Below are 22,125 nucleotides of genomic sequence, written 5' to 3' on the forward strand. Positions count from 1 at the left end.
TCCAACAAGAGCTGTGTGTAATCCTCCACTGCAGGGGCATCAGAGAGACCCAGCGATGCTCCCTGTGGTCCCTGGTCACCTGCCTGTTACTTTCAGGGGTGGAGACGCAGTTCGGCACCCCTTCATCTCGTCCCAGGCTCACCTCCACCCCATCCTGCTTCCCAGCCCTCCCAGCCCTTTTCGGGCTTCTGATGCTCATCACTTTCTCCTCCTGACCCAGGGAACTCATCCCTAATGGCCCCTGTCCCCATCTTGAGCACCCCTGACTCTCCTTCTATCCTCCACTCCATCGCCCCCTTCCCTTGCCAGGGTCAGTTGTCCTTCATCATTTAAGTATTTTCATCAGGCAAAGCAGTGGCCACCACAGGGCCTGGGATCTGGGAAAGAACAACACATTCAGCAGGACAGGGCCCCTAACTACCATGGAATATTCCTGGGGTAGGGGGGATGTCAAATGGGGGAGGGGGCCCACAGCTTCACCTCCAACTCTTTCTGGAAACCCTGCTCCCGCGGCCTCAACTCAGAACTGTGGGTCTGATGCCGCCCTTCGTCTAAGAGCAGTGGTCGCTGAGGGTCTCCTTTTCTCTTCCCACATCCTCTGCCCTAACCCCACCCCCAAGTGCTCACTGATGGAGCAGGGGGAGGGAGGGAGCTTGTCCCCAGGGAGACGTTTGGACATGCCTTCCACAGGTGTCACCAACCTGTGTCTCCCTACTTCCCCCACCTCTACTCACTTCTGGTCCACAGTTCCCATTCCTTCCCTTCTTTTGACCTTTTTCCCTTCTTTTTTTTTCAGCACCAGAAGGGAAAGGACATAGGATGAGGAGAGGACATGGGGGTGTCACACAGTCTGAGATTTTTCTAAGCTCCCTTTTAAGCTATAGGAAAATAAATCTGACTCACCCGCAGCAGCCTGATCACCACGCCTTCCAGACCTCAGTCAGCCTCTGGAATTCTCATGAGGAGGGAGCCTTTCAAATCTGGGATGTGAGTTTGGATCTCACCAGAGGTGGTTCACTTTGCAAAGACAGTGATACATGAGGTTAAGAACGCAGGCTTTTGGGTCCAGCAGGCAGAGGCATGGATAACGGGCCTTTCTCTTAATGGTCTTGTGAACCTGCAGGATTCATATAGCTTCCTTTTTTTTTTTTTTTTTTTTTTTTGGTGCAGCTTGTAGGATCTTAGTTCTGTGACCAGGGATTAAACCCGGGCCCCGGCAGTGAAAGTGCCACAACCTAAACCACTGGACCGCCAGGGAAGTCCCCCTATAGCTTCTTTATGCCTCAGTTTACTCATCTATAACACAGCACAATAATACTTATCTAGATTTGGTTTGAGTATGGAATAAGATAATGAACAAAAAGCACTCTTTGGTAAATTCCCAGAAAATGGAGTTATTATTGCTAAGTTGTTTTAACTGTTTTGCACTCTTTTACTAGCAAACAGAGAAGGAGCAAAAAACACAGAGGTGTTTGGCAGACATCCTTGCCGATGAGTGGCTGCAAATGATGGAAGGGAACCGAAATTAGTTTAAGCCAAAGGGGAGTTAATTACGGATTGTGAGGTCACGTGCCCAGCTGGACCTCAGAGTAGTTGGAATCAAGAATTCAAATCCTAAACGTATGGACACCAAGGCGGGAAAGTGGTGGGGGGTTGGTGATGGTGGTGTGATGAATTGGGAGACGGGGATTGACATACATACACTAATATGTATAAAATAGATAACTAATGAGAACCTGCTGTATAAAAAGTAAATAAAATAAAATTTAAAAAAACACAGAATTCAAATCCTGTGAGGACTCTTCCTCTGTGTCTTAATCTGTTTGGACTGCTATAACAAAATACCACAGACTGGGTAGTTTATAAACAACAGAAGCTTATTTCTCATAGTTTTGGAGGCTGGAGGTCCAAATCATGGTGCCGTCCATCATAGTTGGCATGGTCAGGTGACAGCCCGATTCCAGGTCACTGAGTTCTTGCTGTGTCCTCACGTGGAGCTAGGGGGCTCTATGGGGTCTCTTTTATAAGGACACATCCTATTAATGAAAGTGGAGCCACCTAAAGGCCCACCTCCTAAAACCGTCACCTTGTGGATTACTTTCCCGACATACGAATTTGGGGGACACAAATATTCAGACCATAGCACTTGGACTCTGGTCTTGCTCCTCCCTAAGCATCTTTTTTTTAATTAATTAATTAATTTTTGCTGCGCTGGGTCTTAGTTGTGGCATGCGGGATCTGGTTCCTCAGCCAGAGATCAAACCCGGGCGCCCTGCATTGGGAGTGAGGATTCTTACCCACTGGACCACCAGGGAAGTCCCTTCCCTGACCATCTTGCTCTTTCTCTGCAAACCAACCTCCTCCTCTGGTCCACATGGTGAGAAATGTGGCCCTTACATTGTGGGCTGTCCTTAGCCGCCAGAGCCGCGGGCTGTCTCTCCGTCCCAAGCCCAAACATTCTCTGGCCCTGCCAGGGACAAGTGCCATCCCATTAGCCATGGTCAGGGTCACCCGGGTCTGGAGGCTGACCTATGAACTAATGACAGATAGGGAACTGGTGGGCAAATTCCCTAGCTTCCGTGGCTGCAGGTTGGGATAACTCTGATGCAAAACTGAGGCAGCAATTTTGGGGGGATGGGGGCTGCGCCTACCGGGAACATCACTCATGCAGAACTGGTGACCATCAGGACTGCCTTTTCTTCCCTGGACCTGTTTTAGTTTTTCCTGGAGTTCCTAAAAGTGTTTAATCACAGTAAGCAGTTCTAACAGCAACACAAAACAATATGGAAGAATCTTGGAAATATGTTCCCTGATGAATGTAACTCCCAGAAGACTGTACCATAAATATGATTCCATTTTTATAGAGCTCATAAACAAGCACAACTAAGCAAAACATTGTTGAAGCATACATACTCTTATGATGGCATGGCATGTTTTAAAAAGCACTGGAATGATAAACATGAAATATCGAATTGTGGCTATTTCTCAGGGGAGACAGGGAAACGGGACAGGGAGGGTTACACTGGTACATAACATGTTATTGGCAATAGGTAATGTGTTCCTGAGTTGGGTGATAGGTACACGGGTATTCATTATATTCGAATCATTTATAACTAAAATATATTTCATATAACCCTGTGAATGTATCAAATATTCTTTTGCAAAAGGTAATTAAAAGTAGTCCAACAGCATTTCTTCAAGAAAGGAAATATAATGTTAGTGATTACTAGCTCTGCAATGAAAGATATTTATTCAGTCACAGTATGTAAGGTAAACACTCTTCATTGAGTTTCAGTTTTTAGAATCAACAGATGGACAAAGCGCGGAAAACTTAACTACAGCTATGAAAGTAAACATAGCTGTTATCAGCCTTGATGTTGCCACAGTGAAAGCCTAGAAGAGGTAAACTAGAAGGCGGAAGGAAGAGAAAGAGCCGAAGGGAAATGTGGGCGACCTGACAACAGAGTCTCCACGTAAGGTTGTGCAGGATGGGCACTGCACAAGAGCACGTAGCAAATGAGGTGAGTGAGAACTGAACTCCAGTCAGCATTCTGCTCAACAAGCCATGCCCCGCCAAGGGGGCTCCAGTGGCCTGGAGGAAGAGGCGCTTTGTTCTGTATCTCATAAAGGTGCTGTTCTCTGCCAAGTCAACTACCCCTACATCTATTCAGAAGGGCTGCCTTTTAACCACAAGGTTAAAGGCACAAAGACCCCTTATGGGCTAGCAGCAGTGCTAGCCAATTATCTTTTTTTTTTTTTAATTAAATTAAATTAACTTATTTTTTGACTGCACCGCGAAGCAGGAGTGATATTTCCCTACCAGGGATCAAACCCGTACCCCCTGCAGTGGAAGCGCAGAATCTTAACCACTGGACCGCAGGGAAGTCCTGGCCAATTATCTTGTAAGGTATTGTATCAGTGAGAGCTCTTTGGTTGCCAGCGCAAACCCAGACGAAGTTAAGAAAAAAGGAATGTATCGAGGCGATACTGAATAAACATAGACTCAGGGGGAAGCAGAACATCCAGGCCTAGAACTAAACAGAGACCAGGGGAGCATGGATGTACCATTAGCATGAGCTGGTCTCTCTTCCCGCTGTTTCCCTCCTGTTTCCCCCCAAACCTCCATCCTTGTCTATTCCTGGGCAGGGTTCCAAATCCCAAGAGTCTGATTGGCCTGGATGCCTTGACTGACAGCCCACCAGAACCACATGGATTTGGGAAGGGATCGTTCCCCAAAAGAAAGGAAGCTGAGCAGTCAGCAAATAATGATCACTTGCTCACACAGGTACAGAGATGCAGCCAGAATGGAGTGCAAGGCTGGGAGCTTTCTGAGAAGGAAGGTGCCCCACTGTTCCATCCGTAAGGGCAGGTGCTTAGACATCCTTAGGGGACAATAGCCTCTCAGTGCCCATGGGCAAAGCCGACCTGGAGAACATGGACTTGGGCTTAGAACATGGACTTGAGAACACAGGCTTATTGGTCACTCCTTGACTGTCCACGTGGACGTGCTTTGCCACCTGCATTACACTCAGGAACAGTCCTACCCCAGGCCAGCTCATCCCGGTACAAACACCAGCATGAATCTCCTTTGTGGTGAGCTCCCAGACCCATGGCATTGCTAGGACATTTCAGTGGCCAGAATTCATTTCAGTGGCTGCAATGTTTCCTCCCTTTCACATCTATGAAATATGCATCCTTCCTTCATGTGGGCCTGTCGTTGCTGGTGTTCCTCAAACTCTAATGTGGGTACTCCTGGCCTGGGCAGACGCCACACTTCGGACAGGCTCCCAGGTGGTGCCCATGCTGCCAGCTCAAGGATAACACACTGAGTAAAGAATGAGACTGTAAAAGATCTGGGTTGCTAGGTCCACTCTCCTCCCAGGATGCCCTTTGACCTTGAGGCTTTGGGCACATGGGAGAATGATGGGCAGACCCACTTGCCAGTGTGTGTCCTGCTTACTTGGTTCTGCCCCTGTGGGACATTCCATTGCCTTCTTCTATATACCAACTAAACAGAAGTAGGAAGAAAAAAATGGCTGCTTAAAACAAAGCAAGGGGCTTCCCTGGTGGCGCAGTGGTTGAGAGTCTGCCTGCTAATGCAGGGGACACGGGTTCGGGCCCTGGTCTGGGAGGATCCCACGTGCCGCGGAGCAACTGGGCCCGTGGGCCACAACTCCTGAGCCTGCGCGTCTGGAGCCTGTGCTCTGCAACAGGAGAGCCGCGATAGTGGGAGGCCCACGCACCGCGATGAAGAGTGGCCCCCGCCTGCCGCAACTAGAGAAAAGCCCTCGCAGGGAAATGAAGACCCAACACAGCAAAAATAAATTAATTAATAAAAGTTCTAAAAAAAAAAAAAAAAAAACACAAAGCAAGAAGTGACTGCAGAACTTCCTTGGTGGTCCTGTGTCTAAGAGTCCATGCTCCCAATGCAGGGGCCTGGGTTTGATCCCTGGTCAGGGACCTAGATCCTGCATGCCGCAACTAAAGATTCTATGTGCCACAATGACGATCCCACATGCTGCAACTAAGACCCAGCACAGCCAAATAAGTAAATAAATAAATAAATATATTTTTTAAATGACTGCAAAATTAAGAATTTCTGCTCTTGGAAAAATGCAGTTAGAAGAATGAAAATATAAGCCACAGACTGGGAGAAAATATTTTCAAATCACATATCTGATAAAGGACTTATATCTAGAATATTTAAAGAACTCTTAAAACACAATAATAAGAAAATAAACCCACCCAGTTTTTTAAAGGCCAAGATATTTGAACAGACACTTCACAAAAGAAGATATGTGAATGGCCAATAAGCACATGAAAAGATACTCAGCATCATTAGTCATTAGGGAAACACAAATTAAAACCACAGTGAGATAGCACCACACACCTAATGGACCGGCACACAAAACAAAAACAACAAAGCTGACAACACCAAGTACTGGCCAAGACACAGAGCAGGATACCAACCAGAACTCTCCTACATCGCTGGTGGGAATGCAAAATGGTACAGACGCTCTGGAAAACAGATGGCCAGTTTCTAATGTTTCTTTCTTTCTTTCTTTAATTAATCAATTAATTATTTTTGGCTGCGTTGGGTCTTTGTTGCTGCACTCGGGCTTTCTCTAGTTGCGGCGAGCGGGGGTTACTCTTCGTTGTGGTGCGCGGGCTTCTCATTGCAGTGGCTTCTCTTGTTGCGGAGCACGGGCTCTAGGCGTGCGGGCTTCAGTAGTTGTGGCTCGTGGGCTCTAGAGCACAGGCTCAGTAGTTGTGGCTCTCGGGCTCTAGAGCGCAGGCTCGGTAGTTGTGGCGCACGGGCTTAGTTGCTCTGCGGCATGTGGGATCTTCCCCCACCAGGGATCGAACCAGGGCTAAGGTTACAGACCTAATAAGTGGTAGAGCCAGCATTTGAATCTGGACAGTCTCACTCGAGAGTTTTGGGTATATTCAAAGCATCCTGGGAAAAAATCAGCAATATTAGCTTTATGGAAAATCAGTCTCTGGTCCTGCTCCTGAATCCAAGGCCTCTTTGCCTTTGCAGGCCAGATCTGACCCCTGCATTACAAGCCCTCCCTCCTATGTTTCTTCTCTCTCTCTCTCTCTCTCTCTAACCCACTTTGTCTTCCTCTTTCTCCATTCCATCCTCCTTTTGATTTGGGCACTTAGCTGAGATTCAGGAAATGTTTATTGGTTTTAATTGACATTTCCCCAACACCTGTCAGCTCTTCTCTCTGATTCTCATCTCTTCTCAGCCTACTTTGTTTCTTCTCACCCCAAATATGAATAGAAAACAAATTTTCAGAAATGAGTCAGTTTCCTCCCCAAAAGAAAATGCTTCTGAGCTCTCTGGACCAGGGTTCAGGGTAGTTCTGTGGCCTGGACAATAAACTGAAGGACAGCCTCTATGCATTCTTGGTTTAGAGCCGGCTACACTCAAGGTTGCCTCCCTTTGTGAATCTGGAAAAGCATCAAGGCAAGGCTGAGTTCCCAGTGACAGAGGTGCGTGCAGGGACCGATGAAAAATGCCAACCCGGCCTCCGATGCTCGGGAGCTGAGCGCCTAGGTGACCAACAGGGCCCGAAGTTGATAATCTGCTAAACGCCTGCCCTGGGAAGGCGGGGCGACAGCAAGAGTTCGGCGGGTCGGCGCGGGGAGGGGGCGTCGGCGTGCGGTTGACTGCAGACGAAGAGCTTGCACCTCAACTTCGTGAGGATTCCTCCGTGGGGGCGGAAGCAGGAGACCGAGCCTGGCCAGATGTCCTACTAAGGCCGGATGCGGGAAGCTCTCCTCGTCCAGTAGGTCTGGGTCCACCGCAGGGAGATTGAAAGCTCAGCCTCAAGGGGAGAGGCGGAGCTCGGCCTGGAGGCGGGGCCAATCCCGGGGGGCGGGGCCATGGAGGGTCCTGGTCACGCCCCGGGGTGAGGGGAGTAGGGGTTGGGTCCCAGTGAGTCCTCGGGGAGTTCTGCCCCTCTGCTTCCCTTGTTATGGCCTGGGGCGCTCTCGGGACGCTGGAGGGTGGAGAGCGGGTATTTTGGAGAGGGCGTACTGGGGAGCCAGGACGGGGCGGTCTCTGGGAGTTCTCTGGAGACGCTGTCGGAGGAGAGGTACTCCTGTACCGGGATGCTATGCCTGCCTGGGCGACTGGCCAACACGGAGGACAGGAACCAGCAGATACCACTGTAACTGACGAGATGCGAGCCCTGCGAGGAAGGACGGAGAGAGAAAACCTTTCAGGGATGGACAGAGAGCCAGGCTGAAGGGCTGTAGAATGGATCGCAGGAAGTGGGCTGGAGGGGTCGGTGGGGCTAAAAGGAGAGGAGAGAACGCTAATGAGCAGGCTGTGGGGAGACGCGGGCTCCTCTCAAACACCTGTTGCTTGAGGTCATGATTGCAACCAGCCTCACCTGCAACAATGGCCATAAGGATGTTGACCCAGAGCCCATAGAAGGGCCAGCGCAAAGGGAGGTCGGAGCCCTATCCTATCTGCATTATCATCGACTCCCCAAGTATGGAGGCCACAAATATGAGGAGCAGGGCTGCGGGTGGAGAGAGCACATACTGATTCAGAGAAAGCCTCACAACCAGAGCCCAGCTTCCCCAGTCTGTCTCCCCAGTCACCTCCGCCAGGTCTGAGACACACGTGAGCCTTTCCTAAGCCTGTGAAAATGTTTGTTTCTTCCACCTCCCCAGAATGATAGAATATGAAGGAATGGGGCAATGGCAGCTCCAGGATGCCCCAAGCCAGTCAGTGTACCTCTCTACCACCTGGGATGTTAGTAACACCACCGTGCCTGGAATGCCAGACAGGGCAGCACTGAGAGAGACTTCTCCTCCCATGGGTCCTCATGCCACACCTACAAGGAAATTGCAGAAGGCAGCCAGAGGGGCAAGAAAGGGGAGGAGCAACACAGGATGGAGAGGATGATGGATATCAGGAGGAGGCTGTACACAGAGAAGTTGATGCCTGGCAGAGGGTGTTCAGGAAAGGGAGGGAGGGAGCTTAGGGGAACTAATACTATGTTACTTACTGCCACCTGTACCCCCTCTTTTTTTTTGGCCATGCTGCGAGGCGTGCTGGATCTTAGTTCCCCAACCAGGGATCAAACCCACGCTCCCTGCAGTGGAAGTGCGGACTCTTACCCTCTGACTGCCAGGGACGTCCCATACCTTCCCCCACCCCCACCATCCATTATTCCATTTTCTCTGTCTTTCTTACCAGGGCCCCATTCCTTCTCCCATCCACTTTCTCCATGCTACTGGCGATCCTCGTTCCCTCACATCTGCCTCTTTCATGCCCCTCTACCCTCTCCAACAGGCCTGCAGAATGCAGACCCCTCCAGGACCACACACACACACACTCAGGTCACCCCAAAATGGAAAGGGGCCTCTGAGATAACAGAAACACGACAGTCCCCTTCACTCCCTGTCTTTCCGTCCCTTTGGAACATGTGGTTGTATTTTGTGTCCTTACTTCCCCCAAACAATTCTTAACTGGTCTCCATCTCCCCATCAGCCCAATGTTAGAACCTCTGACTTGGAGCCTGGAGGCTTCCTTAAGTGGCAGGAGTCGGGGAGGGAGTGAGGAGTTGAGATGGGACATATATGGGGCACATGTGCAGCTTTGTGTCTGCCTCTGGATGTGTGTCTGTCTGTCTCTGACTATGTCAGAGGAAGAGGGGAGTTTTTGTGGAGGAAATCCCGCACCAGCAAAGGAAGGAGCCTGTAGGCCAGCTCCGTCCCCATGACCGCTGCCTTCTCTTCCTGGACTTCAATTCCCTTGAGACCACCCCTAGCGTGCTCTTTCCCCAGATCTTCTTCCCAGATGATCTCTTCTTGTCTCAGCTCAATGTTACCTCCTCCAGGGTCTTCCCCAAAGCCACACACACACACAGACACACACAAACGGCACTCTGTATCATAGCCTTTGCTGTATTTTCTTCATAGCATTCACTGCTACCTGATCTTTTCTTACTAACTTGTTTACTTAGTAACTTCCCCCCACCTGCTCCCCCAGAATGTAGGCTCCTTGAGGTCAAGGCCTTTGTCTGTTTCATCTCTGTGTCCCCAGATCCTAGAAGAGTGCCTGGCACATAGAAGGCACCCAATAAATAGGTGTAGAATTGAAATAAATTAGACACAGAGATGCTTGGCTGGTCAGTAAAGGATCTTTATTGCTGACTGATTGCCCTTTGTATCCTTCTTGCTGCATCTTCATTCCCTGCCAGAGCCCCATCCATATCTGGCTCTGCCTGTCCTCTTCCCCAACCTGCAGCAGCTCTCTGCTTCAGCACCTGCAACCCTCCTCCTATCACACCGCCATAGATCCCTCAGGAGCTATGAGTGCGCCAACACGCCTTGTACCTGGTCTCCAAGCCCCAGTTCCCGGCAGAGCTGACCCCTGCTCTCAAAGGATCCCTTTTCAACCAGCCCCTCCCCCCTAATAAAGTCACATTTGGAAACCACTGCTCCTTTAAGCACATGCTCCCAGGAGCGCCTCAATGCAGCTCCACCATTTATTGAGGGTTTCTCATATGTCAGGCACTGTGCTAGGTGAATCTCCAAAGTCATGGACATGCCAAATGCCAGTGCCTTTCTCCCGCTCAGTCTCCCAGAGTCCTTGCACCTCCAGTGGTCGGTGTGGCAGTTTCTGTCCTGGGCAAGTGGCCATGCATGAGCTGAAGGGAAGGTGTGATGGCTTAGCTCAGGGACGACCTTGTGCCAGGCCCGGGCCCCCACTTGCCAGCAACTGTCTGCTCCGCTCTGTCTCCATTCTTCACCTCCTTCTGGCATTGTGTGGAGGAAGTTTCTCATCTGGAAGCAGATGCTCTGGGTGGGATTAGGCAGTAATGCTGGTTCTCTGTTCTCTCCCCACTGCTTGGCCCAGCGTTTCTGTGAAAGGATCAGGATGAAGGCAAGAAAGCCCTAGAGGCTCAGCTGGCCCGAGATCCACAGCTCCTGTTTCTTCACTCAACCCTGGGACCCAGAGCCTGAAGCCCAAGGCTGAGACTGAATGGCTAGTTATAGTTCAGGTTGGAGGATCTGCAGGTAGGGATTATGGAGGCCAAGCTTTGGGCAAGGAGAAGGGCCTGCAGGCTTCAGGAGGCCTTGGACCCCAGTTACTGGCCATCTTCAGCCCCTTGGACTCCTCTGCCAGGCTGCTTGGCTGCTCCACAATATCTTCCTCCAACTGTCATGGAACCCTGGCCTCTCATCCCCAGCTCTGGTCTCTGGCTGCCAACCACACCCAGCACATTCTCCTCTGGAGCTCAGACCTAGTGTCTTTCCTGAGGAGACTAATAGGAAAAATGGGGAGTGAGGGGAGAAACAGAGGATTCAATCATCTGGGAAGGGGGCAAGACATCACACACATCATGTTCAGCAGAATCACCTTCCTTGATACATATACAGACATATGCACACACACAGATTCTCTGAGATACACACTCCGGATTCTTCTAGAAGAGAGGAAGTGGCTTAAGAGGACACAGGAGGCACCCCAGGAATGGAATCTAACACTTCCCAGACTCAAAAGGCAAGACGGTCGTTGCTATAGCACCAAGCAGGGTTCCTACCGGTCTCTCGGGCCCAGATCACCATCTTCTTTGGCTGGATGTGTCCCTGCTGTTGGCTATTTTATCCCAGGACTTCATCTCCAGTGCAGCCCTCTTTTAGCTGCACTGACCTAGCTTCCTCTTTCTTGGCTGTGAGCATAGCAGGGATACTCACTGGCCAGAGGCTCAGCCAGCTCAGCACCCACTGGCCACTCTGCACGGAGCCTCTGTCTCCACTGGCAATCCACTCAAGCCATCTTCATTCTCCCTTGTGCGTGGGCTCAGACGGCCCTGTTTTCATTGGCTGCCCAGTCTTGAAGCTCGGTCCCTATTGGTTGCCACTGAGGTAGCGTTTCCACTGACAGCAAATCCAATGGATGGATGGGCTTTGTCTCCTCTGTGCCAGGCTGCCAGCTGTTCCAACTTGTGCCGCCACCCCGTCCCCCCGGCCTGCATTAGGGTTGGGGGGCACTGGGGGAGCCTGAAGAGGGCCCAACAGCCTCCAGGAGCCTCTGGTGCTGACGAAGGTGCTTCCTCCTTTCATGTTCCCCCGTGACTTCACACACCAACTGGGCAGGGAAGGCCCCAGGAAGCCCCTTCAGCCAGCCTGGGGAAAGAGAGACAAGGGCCTAAGTGGGACCGGGGCAGGGAGCAGGTCAGGACGGAGAGGAGGCCCAGTGGGTTCTAATGCCTGAAGGTCATGGCGGGTGCAGGGATTAGTGGAGAAGCCTTGGAGAATTGGTAAAAAGGCCATTAGAGGTGGAGGAAACATCAACATCAAAGAAGGTCGGGGTCCTTCTGCTCAGCGTTGTGTGGCAGCCTGAATGGGAGGGGAGTTTGGGGGAGAATGGATACATGTATATGTATGGCTGAGTCGCTTTGCTGTGCACCTGGAACTATCACAACATTGTTAATAGGCTATACTCCAATATAAAATAAAAAGGTAAAGAAAAAAAAGAAAAGAGGATCGGGTTCCCTCCTCTGTCAAGCCCTGCGTTGACTGCTCATCTCACTCAGAGTGAGAGCCAGACTCCTTACAGGAACCTAAGAGGACCCAGTGATCTGGTCCCCGTTACGCCTACGATGTCACCTGCTTCTCCCCGTTTTCCTCACTCCCTCTAGCCACACTGGCTTCCTTACTGCTCCTCAAACACACCAGCCTGACTCCTGCCTCCCTCTGGGACACTCTTCCCCCAGACACCATGTGCCTAAATTCCTCACCTCCACCAAGTCACTGCTCACATGGTGCCTCCTCAACAAGGTCCCCCTCAACCTCCCTACTTAAACATGTAAAAGCCTGCCCAACCCCGGGACTCCTGACCCCCTTAACCCTGCCCCACTTTCGTTTTCCCACAGCACTTAACCACCTTCAGACAGTATAATTTACTTACTTATCTTTTTTTTTAACATCTTTATTGGAGTATAATTGCTTTACCATGTGGTGTTAGTTTCCGCTGTACAACAAAGTGAATCAGCTCTATGTATACATATGTCCCTACATCCCCTCCCTCTTGCGTCTCCCTCCCTCCCACCCTCCCTATCCCACCCCTCTCAGTGGTCACAAAGCACCGAGCTGATCTCCCTGTGCGATGCGGCTGCTTCCCACTAGCTATCTATTTTAGATTTGGTAGTGTATATATGTCCATGCCACTCTCTCACTTCGTCCCAGCTTACCCTTCCCCTTCCCCGTGTCCTCAAGTCCATTCTCTACGTCTGTGTCTTTATTCCTGTCCTGCCCCTAGGTTCATCAGAACCATTTTTTTTTTTTACATTCCCTATATATGCTTAGCATATGGTATTTGTTTTTCTCTTTCTGACTTACTTCACTCTGTGTGACAGACTCTAGGCCCATCCACCTCACTACAAATAACTCAATTTCGTTTCTTTTTATGGCTGAGTAATATTCCCTTGTATATATGTTACTTATTTATCTTGTTTATTCTTTATTGTTTCTCCTCCACTAGAATGTGTAGTCCAGCAGGGCAGGAATATCTGTGTGTTTGGTTCGCTGGTGCCGAGAACAGCGAGTGGCACCTCATAGGTGCTTAATAAATATTTATTGAATGAATAAGTAAAAGAATCTCTCACCTTCGGGACTCTTGTGTAGGTGCTTGTGGGGAGCCCTGGACTCCAGATTCCGTCCCTCAGTCTTGGCAGGTGTGGAAGTCTCTGAACAGAGTTCCTGGGAACAGTCTGGTCGGGGCGGGTAACATTACAGTGGGATCCAGACTCTTTTTAGCTTCTCCCCATATTCCCCTGAAGACTCACTTTTCCTTCCCTCCTCCCCTCTAGGGAACACTCACCACAGTCCTCATAGATGGTGCCCGGGGAGCAGGGAAGGGGGCCTGGGGTAGGGAAGGCTCCCAGCCAGCGCTGCATGTCTGATCTGGTGGGAATATAGGGAAGGGTCACAGTTGGCCCGGGAGATCCTCCTGGGGGTTAGTTAGGCAGGGGCTTCGGAGGAGAGAGATTAGGGAGGAGGGTGGTGGACTCGGAGAGGTCAGGTGAGGGTCCCCAGGGTGTTTTCTGAAGGAGACACAACTCACAGGGATGAAGCTTGGAGTAGCCGGTGGGTGGGACGGCCCTGGTGGTTGCTGAGAAGGGAGAGGCGGAACGTAGGTGGTCCAGATGGGTCCGGGACCTGCTGGGCCTGGACCAGGGAGCGATGGGCATAGTCCAGAACCTGTAGCCGCTGACCGCTGCCCAGGGAAGAGGAAGTTCAGAGGGCGAGCAGAGGTCCAGTTGGAATCCTGCCTGGGCTCCCTCCCTCCCGGAGACCCACCTCTTGGGCTGAGTGATGAGCAGCAGGTCACTGAAGAGCAGCAGGCAGAGGGGGGTGAAGCGGGGGCGGGAGGCGAAGAGCACACCCCCCCTTCTGCATCCTAACTCCGTCAGCTCCCCCTGCAACTCCAGGCGCCTGGACCAGGAGACCAGGGGTAGGGCCTGTGAGGAAGCAGGGAGGAGGTTCTGACTTCCCTGCAGCACCAGCACCGTGGGGAAAGGGAAGCAGGGAGCCTGGGCAGGATCTAACCTTGACTTTGTGGAAGCGCAGCCTCTGCGTGAGCCGGATCAGCTCCTCTGTCTGCTTCATGCGCCCCACCTCGGCGCTGCACCGCTCAATGATCTGGGTGAGGGGAGCCAAGTCACCCACCCCTCCTCCCGTCCACCCCTTCCATCCCTCCCTACCGCCTCCTCACCTCCTCCAGCCCCAGCATCCCCCTCCAACCTTGCTGACAGCACCCAGAGCCTTCTGGGCATTCTCCTGGCGGCTGGACCCCTCCTCTGTCTGGCGCAGGATATTCTGGGGATGAGGAAGAAGGGTAATTGGGCCCCTGCACTGTGGCTCTGGGATTCAGAGGGGATGCAGCTCAGAGGACCCTGCCTGGCTTGGCATTTGGGGGTTCACAGGGCTGGGGAACCAGCCTCACCACTCGCTGTCTGCATAACCCTGAGCAAGTCAGGTTACCTCTCTGAGTCTCAGTTACCCCATCTGTAAAATGGGGATAACTCCCACCTTCCAAACCATTAGCATTGTTGTGAGGATTCTGCAAGCAAATATACATAAAGTACATAGCATAGTCTTTGGGACATAGTAAATGCTGAAAAGAGGGTTGCTATTATTTTAATAATTATTAACCACAGCTATTAGTACAAACAATATAGCGTGGGGTTAAGAGTGCCTGGATTTAAAGTTTGTCTCCATCAATTATTATCTGTGTGACCTGTGGCAAGTTATTTAACCTCTCTGAGCCTCAGTTTCCTCATCTATAAAGTGGGGTCAATAATAGTTCCTACCCTCACATAGTCGTTGGTAAGGTTAAAGGAGCGTATTGCGCTTAGAACCATGTCTAGAACAGACACCCAAGAGTTGTTTAGCTATTATGATTAATATCATCATCATTATTACATTGGTGTTGTCTACACTGGGGATATATAAAGCTGAATAAGGCAAGGGCACTGATGATCTAGTTGGGGACTCTTCACATTGAGATCCCCACATCAGGCGACCTAGTTTAGGGAGAAGTTTCTACTCTGCAACAGAAGAGTGTTTCTCACCCCTTTTTTCAGTATCAACCCACTAAGGCGTCTTTTTAGACATTTTTTCCCTAATTGTTCCCCCCGCCCCCATCAAATTTTAATACCACAAATATACTGTATATCTATTTATACACCCTGGCCCTTTGGAGTACCACAAACCATTGGAATATTGAAGATTTTTTCGCCCCCCAAAGAACGAGTTTTTTCCTCCTTGAGGATGATATCACCCCACTGGGAAGGCATACGGTCAAAGGCAGGACTGAGAGGACCTCAAAGACCACTCACCACATTCCCCCTGAGACCTGGAGAGAGAAAGGGACTTGCCCAAGGTCGCTCAGCCAGTTAGTGGCAGAGTTAAAGCTAGAATTCAGGCCTCTAGCCAGAGGCTCTTTTCCTGCACCCAGACGGCTCCTTGAAACGTTTGGGTAGCTCCAGGTAGGGTTTGGTGGGTCCTGGATGGAGAGGCCCTGATTAGGAGTCCTGATTTAGGGGATTCTTGTGTTTGTGGTGGGCTGGGAAATGGTGATGGCGGGGCAGGAGGCCCCTGGGGAGAGCTCTCCAACGGGGTTGGTGGGGCCGAAAAGGGCCCAAGCCAGGACGGGTACCTGCAGCAGCATGCGGAGCCGCGTGATGCGCTGAAAGGGCAGCAGCAGGAAGGACGGCAGCGGGAGCCGCTGGCACTTGGGGAGGCTCTGCAGCCGCCGCAGCTCCGCGGAGAAGCGCACGTTCGTGTCCCTGTAGAAGCAGGCGCAGGCTGGCGTCTGCCTCGAGGCCCCGATTTCCCCGCAACCTGCCCTGGCCTGGACCCCGACCCTGCTCCCCATCTCCCGCCAGCACTGGTGACGGGGCCCCGCCCCTGGGACGCTCACATCAGGCGGCTGTACGTCTCCTCCTGATACTGCTGGTTCCGGACGTAATCCACGTACACGGAGAAAGGCCCCACGGCGTGGGCGTGCACCACGTCGCACAGGTCGCTGATGTGGGGGGAAGAGCGCACACGGGACAGTAACTTCCCTAGAAACCTGGAGGAGTGGGCGACAAGCAATGGAGGCGGGCAGAGAGCCAGGTGTCCCGGCTTCTCGAGGGAAGGGCTGGGCACTAAGGGGGCCCTGGAGGGGAGGCCCGGGGACAGGAGAGCGCTGAGGAGTGCTTCCTCCCGAGGCCCGCTTGCGGAGAGGTGGCGGCCCCACTGACCGCTCACTGACTCCCTGGACGCGCTGCACGTTGGAGAAGAGGGTGTGGTGATCCCGGGGGGTGAGCGTGTCCCGGAGCGCCTGGCTCAGCACAAAGGTGTCGGTCAGCAACCGCAGGGAGCGCAGGTACGAGGCCTCGGATGTCACCACCTCGAACAGGCTCTGAGGAGGAACAGCAGGGCCGGAATGGAAAGCCCAGCTCCCAGGCAGCCCAGGCGCCGGGTCCCAGGCTCCTCCTCGCCCCCGCCCCCCCCCACTGCCGCGCCCGACCCCAGGTGCGTCCACCTCCTGCATGCGCCTCTCCTGGGGGCTGAGGGTGTCCAGGAGGCCGCTGGCTCGCACAGCCGGAAGCTCCTGCCACAGCGTGTTGCGAGGTCCCGGGGGCCGGGCGAAGGGGGGAGCTTCCCCAGGATTTGCTGAAGAGGGTCCCCCGTCCTCACTGACCCCCCACAGCTCCTCTGACAGCACGGCTGCGCGATAGGTCTGGTACAGGGGTTCTGGAGAGCAGATGTCGCACATCAGCGAAGTCCGGTGCCCCGCAACCCTTGCCCACCGCTTGACGGTCTCAGCAGGGACGCCCCAGGTGCAGAGGCCCTCACCGTCCTGCAGGGGTAGCTCCCAGTTCTGCCCCTTCAGCTCCTCCAGCTCCTCATCCTCCCTGTGGAAAGAGAAAGGGGTGGAGTGCTCCTCACGTGATAGTGTAAGGGGGTACACGGCCTGCCTGCAGGTTGTGTGCAGGGACTGTGACCAAACCCTGGATCGTTGTATATGCCTGTTGTATGTGAGGCCCTGTACTCAGTGGGCCCCATCCATTCCTGCAGTCTCAACTACTGTGCACCGGAGACTTCCAAGCCTCCATCTCCAGGGCTCTCATGGAAATGACCATTGTCTGGAATGTCCTATGGGTGCTTCGGTACAACTCAACATGGGCAAACCCAGCTCTTACACCTCCCCACTCTGTTCTGGTCATCAGCACCACCATGCACCCTTTCACCCAAAGTAAAAGCCCGGGAGAATAAACTCCAGTAAATGTTTGTTGAATAAATGGATGGCCTCAGATTAACTCTGATAATGGTGGTGAAATGATTAACAGGCCCAGATAGCACAGGAGAGATGTTCCTGGTTGGTACATGGATTCACAGACAATAATTTCGATAGCAGCTCAAAGTGGGGGAACTAAAATGGTTTATTATGGCCCTGGCTCGTCACCAATATCAGACCCCAACAACTTTATGAAGTATTTGGTATGTTTACCCCCATTTCACAGCTGAGGCGGCTGAGACCCAGAAAGGTTAAGTAACTTGTATAAGGTCACACAGCTGATAAGGGACAGAGCTGGGATTAGAAACCAGCACTGCTTGTCCCCAGAGGCCTAGGCCTTCTTCACTCCACACTTGTGGGGGTGGGATTCAGGTGGACCCGAAGGTTAGCCTGCTCTCAGGTAGGAATAAGGGTGGGAGTGTTCGGTACCTGCCCTCCGCGGTGGCTGGAGGATCATTCTGAGGGGCGCCATCGGGACTGTCCCCTAGAGAGAGAATCCAGAGAGAAGAGAGCAAGCCTCCAGGATTCCCAGCCCAGGACTCCTGACTCCCACCCAGCAGAGACTGTTACTATAAAAACTACAACTCCGGTCAGTCCCAGAGCAGCAGCTGGTGGAGGAACAAGAAGCCCAGGGCCCGCTGGGGGTCCACCTCCACCCCGTGGAGCCCAGAGGCTCCTTCCCAGCCCAGAGTTCCACTCCCCGGGGGCCCTGTACCTGTTTGGATTCCATCTTCGGAGGGCAGATCGAGATCTGCCTGTGGGGCGTCCCCAGAGCTGGTGACGTCCTGTCTGACCCGAGTTGGTTTGGGGGGCTTGAGGGGTGGCAGGAGTTTGCGCTCAGCAGTGGAGCGGTAGGACGTGAGGACGACTGGGGGCTGGCTGAGGCTTGGAGGGCTGGGGCGGGAGCGGGAGGTCCGCAGCGGGGAGGCCCGGCAGGGTGCCCTGGGGCCGTCCTCATAGCCCCCCAGTGGCACCCATCGGAGCTCCAGGCCGGGCCGGGCTACGTGGCAGACACAAGGGCAGCAGGGAGGGCAGGCCAGTGCAGCATCTGTGGGAGACAGGGGCATCCTTAGGACACCCACCCTCCCCAGGCCTCCGCCCTCTCCTTAACCTGCCCAGCAGCAGGAACGTGGAGGTCAGCCCTAGGCATCTGTCCCCTCTACCCTGACTCTCTTCAAACCCCCCGAAATCTGAAAACCAGATTTTCCAAACATGGAATCCAGTTTTTAAAAAGTAGCTCCTTGGGCTTCCCTGGTGGCGCAGTGGTTGAGAGTCTGCCTGCCGATCCAGGGGACATGGGTTCGTGCCCCGGTCCGAGAGGATCCCACATGCCGCGGAGCGGCTGGGCCCGTGAGCCATGGCCGCTGAGCCTGCGCGTCCGGAGCCTGTGCTCCGCAGCGGGAGAGGCCACAACAGTGAGAGGCCCGCTTACCGCAAAAAAAAAAAAAGAAAGAAAGAAAAAAAGTAGCCCCTTAAAGTACCCAAAGCCCTGAAAACAAAGAAGAGGAGCCGGATTGAGCCAGCCCGGGCTTACCTGGAGTGCCGTTCTCCTGGGACCCACTCCCAGCGAGGATGCCCTGGGTGGTCTCTCTCTCCCCATTCACATCCAGTCCCCCGGGAGGACCCGGCTCCAGGGCATCTGGAGCCTGGACCCTGCCTTCAGCCCCCCATTCGAACCTGCCAGCCAGTCTCCGCACGGTGCCTGTGGCCGAGGCAGAGCCATCCTGGCCAGGGGCCCGGGTCGAATGGAGCAGGGGCACAGGCGTTCGGGGTGACCCGGAGGGTTTGGGTGGGGGCACTGGAGACCGGGGAGCAGGTTCTGGGGAGATGGAGCGCCGGGACGCTGGGCTGGGGGTGCCGGAAGGCGAGTCTGGGGAAGTCTGGGAGTCGAGGCTGGCTTTAGAAGCTGACGGGGGCAGAAGGGCTGGGGGCTTGAGGGACGAGGCTGGGGGCTCCCAGAAGATGGGGGTGCACATCAGGGTTGGTGCCTCATTGGCAGTGAGGAGAGATTCTTGTGGAGAGGAGCCGTTGTGGTGCACCCCCGGGGACTGGGCGGCCCGGGGGCGAGAAGGGGGGCGGGGCCGGATGATCCGAGGGGGCTTCTGGGTAGGGGGTGTTGCTGCAGGAAGAGACTGAGCTGACATCTTCCTCTGAGCTCTTCCAAGGAGTGGGGTACACTGCTGGAGTCATCCCCTGAGGAAGAGGGGCAGGAGGAGAGATCCTTAGTGCCCAGGAGTAGACTGAGGCCTGTGAGCAGAAATGTTTGCAAGTAAATAAGCCAAGATTTCAGAGTCAGGAGGGAAGGCGGGTACACCTCCTCTCTTCCCATTCCCACTGTCTTCTCCCTTTACCTCTCACCCCTCCTTATTCCATCCCCTGAGGACTCTGAACCCTCCCTGGCACCCCCAGCCTCCATTGTGCTCTGTCTTTCAGCCTCTGCTGCCCCAGTCAGGCCAGAGGAGACAGTGAGGCCAGAGTTGGGGCACCTGGGTAGAGACCCAGGCTGCGGGAGGGGTGCAAGAGAACTGGATCAGTAAGGGAAATGGGGTATGCCGGTAGAGCCGCTATGTGTCTACCTGATTTATTGTGTTTTGTGTCTGTAGCGTGTGCTGTGGAGGTTTGCGTGTGTGGTTTAAGCGTGAGTGGACATGGTGTGTTTCTAGTGCTACATGAATGGGGTGTTGGATGCTGTGTTTCAGAGTGTATCTGTTACACGCGAGTATGCAGTGGGAGAGTGGAGTACACAGTGTGTCTAGTGTGTTGTGTGAGATGGGGCTGCAAGGGTGTGTGTGTTCTGTGCTGTCGTGTGGGGCGTATGTGCGGTGTGCGTCTGCCTGCGCGCCCGCCCATGCCTGGGCCGTGAGAGATGCATCACTATTTCCCTGCTCCAACGGGCCCTCCGCCCCCATTTCCCAGTTCCTCTCTCCGGACTCTCCCTTTCCGGGTTATTTTTAGTCTCCTTTTCCTGCCATGAAGATTCCTGGAGCCTCTGACCCCAAGAGACCAGGAGGCCCCGGCATGGTCTCTCCTGCCCCATCCTCATCCCTGCCTGTCTCCCAGCCCCCCACCTGGTCCTGAAGAGAGGCCCCGGTGGAAGCCTGGGTCCTGCCAGGATGCCTAGAGGGTGGTCAGGAGGCCAGACTAAAGGTGAGGACCAATGGGGCCAAGATGCTGGGGCCTGGGCTCACTTCTTCCCGTCGGGAAGGCGCTGTAATCCTGAGAAGGCAGCAAGGTCCGGGCTGGGAGACCTGGCGCCCCCAAACTCCCCTGTGGAGTCAGCAGGAGAGTCAGATCCCTCCAGGCCCCAGATTGGTTTTTGAGAAATGATGCAGGGTGGGGGCTGGGAGCTGCAGGCTGGGAGTCTTGCAGCTCAATGGCCTCTGTGTTCTGGCAGGAAGCTCCTTAGGTGACCCCGGGCAGTAGCCTTGCCAGCTGGCCAGCTCCTCCCCAGCCTTGCCCCCCTCAGAGATCCCTGTCCCCCTCAGGTACCTGCCCTAACTTCCTTCCCCCGCCCCCCACTCAGGCCTCTCGCAGGGATCCAGGTACTCGGCCCAAGCACTCACCCTCGAGGCCTCTCCACTCTCGGTCACCTCCCGGGGCCGAGTGAGTAGGGGCAGGAAACAGGAATCGGATCCTCCTCCCAACCGGACACCCCCCCCCAAACCACACCACACTCCACATGCGCACACTGGGGCTCTGGAAGATGTGAGAGACCCCGAATGCTGGGTTTCGGAGGATAACAGAGTCTGGGGAAAGGATGAAACTCAGCCGTGGAGAGTGGGCTGTTTGTGCACGTTGTATGTGCACGTTCTGTCCTGGGTCCGCATTGCTGTGTGGACAGCGGCCGGGGGTGGACGGGGGTGGGGGTGAGGGCAGGGTGGCAATGGCACTGGCTGGGCTGGCAGGAGGGCGTGGGCTCCAGACACCTTTGGATCGCTGAGGGATGGGGTGTGTGTCCCTCGACGGCGTGTCTGACCATCTCTTCCACACCTCGCATGACAGCCTGTCCCTTTCGCATCCAACCTGTCCCCTGGGGGTGAGTCAGCCCATTATTTTACACCAAGGGACCCCACCGCCCGCCCCGGTTTCCCCCTCCGTAAATTTACCTTTATCTTTTTGGAAGCGGTTTCTATTTTCAGCCCGTCCTGCCTGCCCCTTGGAGCAAGGAACACGGGGCCAGGTCTCTGATGGTCTGTTCCTGTGTTTCTGGGGCGGGAACTGAGGGCCCAGATTGAGATCTCCGCAGAGGAAGCCAGTTCCTCAGCCCCACCCGGCCATTGTGTCGGGCGAGCGTGTGTGTGTAGTGGACCAAAGGGTCGGTGTGAGATCTCGGTGCACCCCAGGTGGATATGCCCTTTGCTGGGCCCCCTGCCTGCTCCCCATTCTCAGTCCCTGTCTCTCAGGGTCCCAGCCCCTGACTCTCCCTGTCCCCCTGGGAGGCTTTGATGTTGACTGGCTGGGAGTCGGTACCCCTGGGGGTGGGGGCAGTGGGCAGGGGTCCCTCTCACCTCTAATTTGCTCTGTGATTGAAGAGCTGAGTTCCCAGGGCTCAGAGTGTGTCATAAAAACAACTGAGGGGGCGGAATGAGCCACACCCCAGCCTGGGAAGTAGGGTAATGAGAGGAAGATGCAAGGGCAGTTAGGAACTCAGGGGGCCTTTGCCTAGGCCCAGGTGCCTGCTTTTGCCAGATTTTCTCACACACACACACACACACACTCCAAACAAAACACTAAGAAGAAAAGCCAGAAAACTGGGATAAAACATATGTTTTAACTCATTTTTCCTCAGAGTAAAAGACAAG

The 22,125-nt window shown here is 53.8% G+C and overlaps 1 protein-coding gene across 4 annotated transcripts; it reads right to left on the reverse strand.

Annotated features, from left to right (window-relative positions):
- Nucleotides 1–9,690: 9,690 nt before the first annotated feature.
- Nucleotides 9,691–21,355, reverse strand: ARHGEF15 (Rho guanine nucleotide exchange factor 15). Of its 4 annotated transcripts, none has more exons than XM_082605351.1 (16): nt 21,250–21,355; nt 18,858–19,516; nt 18,039–18,371; nt 17,753–17,807; nt 16,882–16,940; nt 16,727–16,779; nt 16,284–16,444; nt 15,959–16,111; nt 15,695–15,824; nt 14,278–14,352; nt 14,083–14,175; nt 13,834–13,994; nt 13,598–13,750; nt 13,355–13,437; nt 13,140–13,244; nt 9,691–11,658 (listed from the first exon to the last, which is right to left on the reverse strand). In XM_082605351.1, the coding sequence occupies exons 2-16, from the start codon at nt 19,465–19,467 to the stop codon at nt 11,507–11,509; spliced, it is 2,376 nt and encodes a 791-aa protein (XP_082461477.1). In that variant the 5' UTR covers nt 19,468–19,516; nt 21,250–21,355; the 3' UTR covers nt 9,691–11,506. The 4 variants fall into 4 exon arrangements, with proteins under 4 accessions (XP_082461477.1, XP_082461476.1, XP_082461474.1 ...); XM_082605350.1 differs by having other exon boundaries at nt 16,568–16,779; XM_082605348.1 differs by having other exon boundaries at nt 16,568–16,940.
- Nucleotides 21,356–22,125: the final 770 nt, after the last annotated feature.

This window comes from Mesoplodon mirus (genome assembly GCF_964341445.2).
Source record: "Mesoplodon mirus genome assembly, chromosome: 18".
Taxonomy (NCBI): Eukaryota; Metazoa; Chordata; class Mammalia; order Artiodactyla; family Ziphiidae; genus Mesoplodon; species Mesoplodon mirus.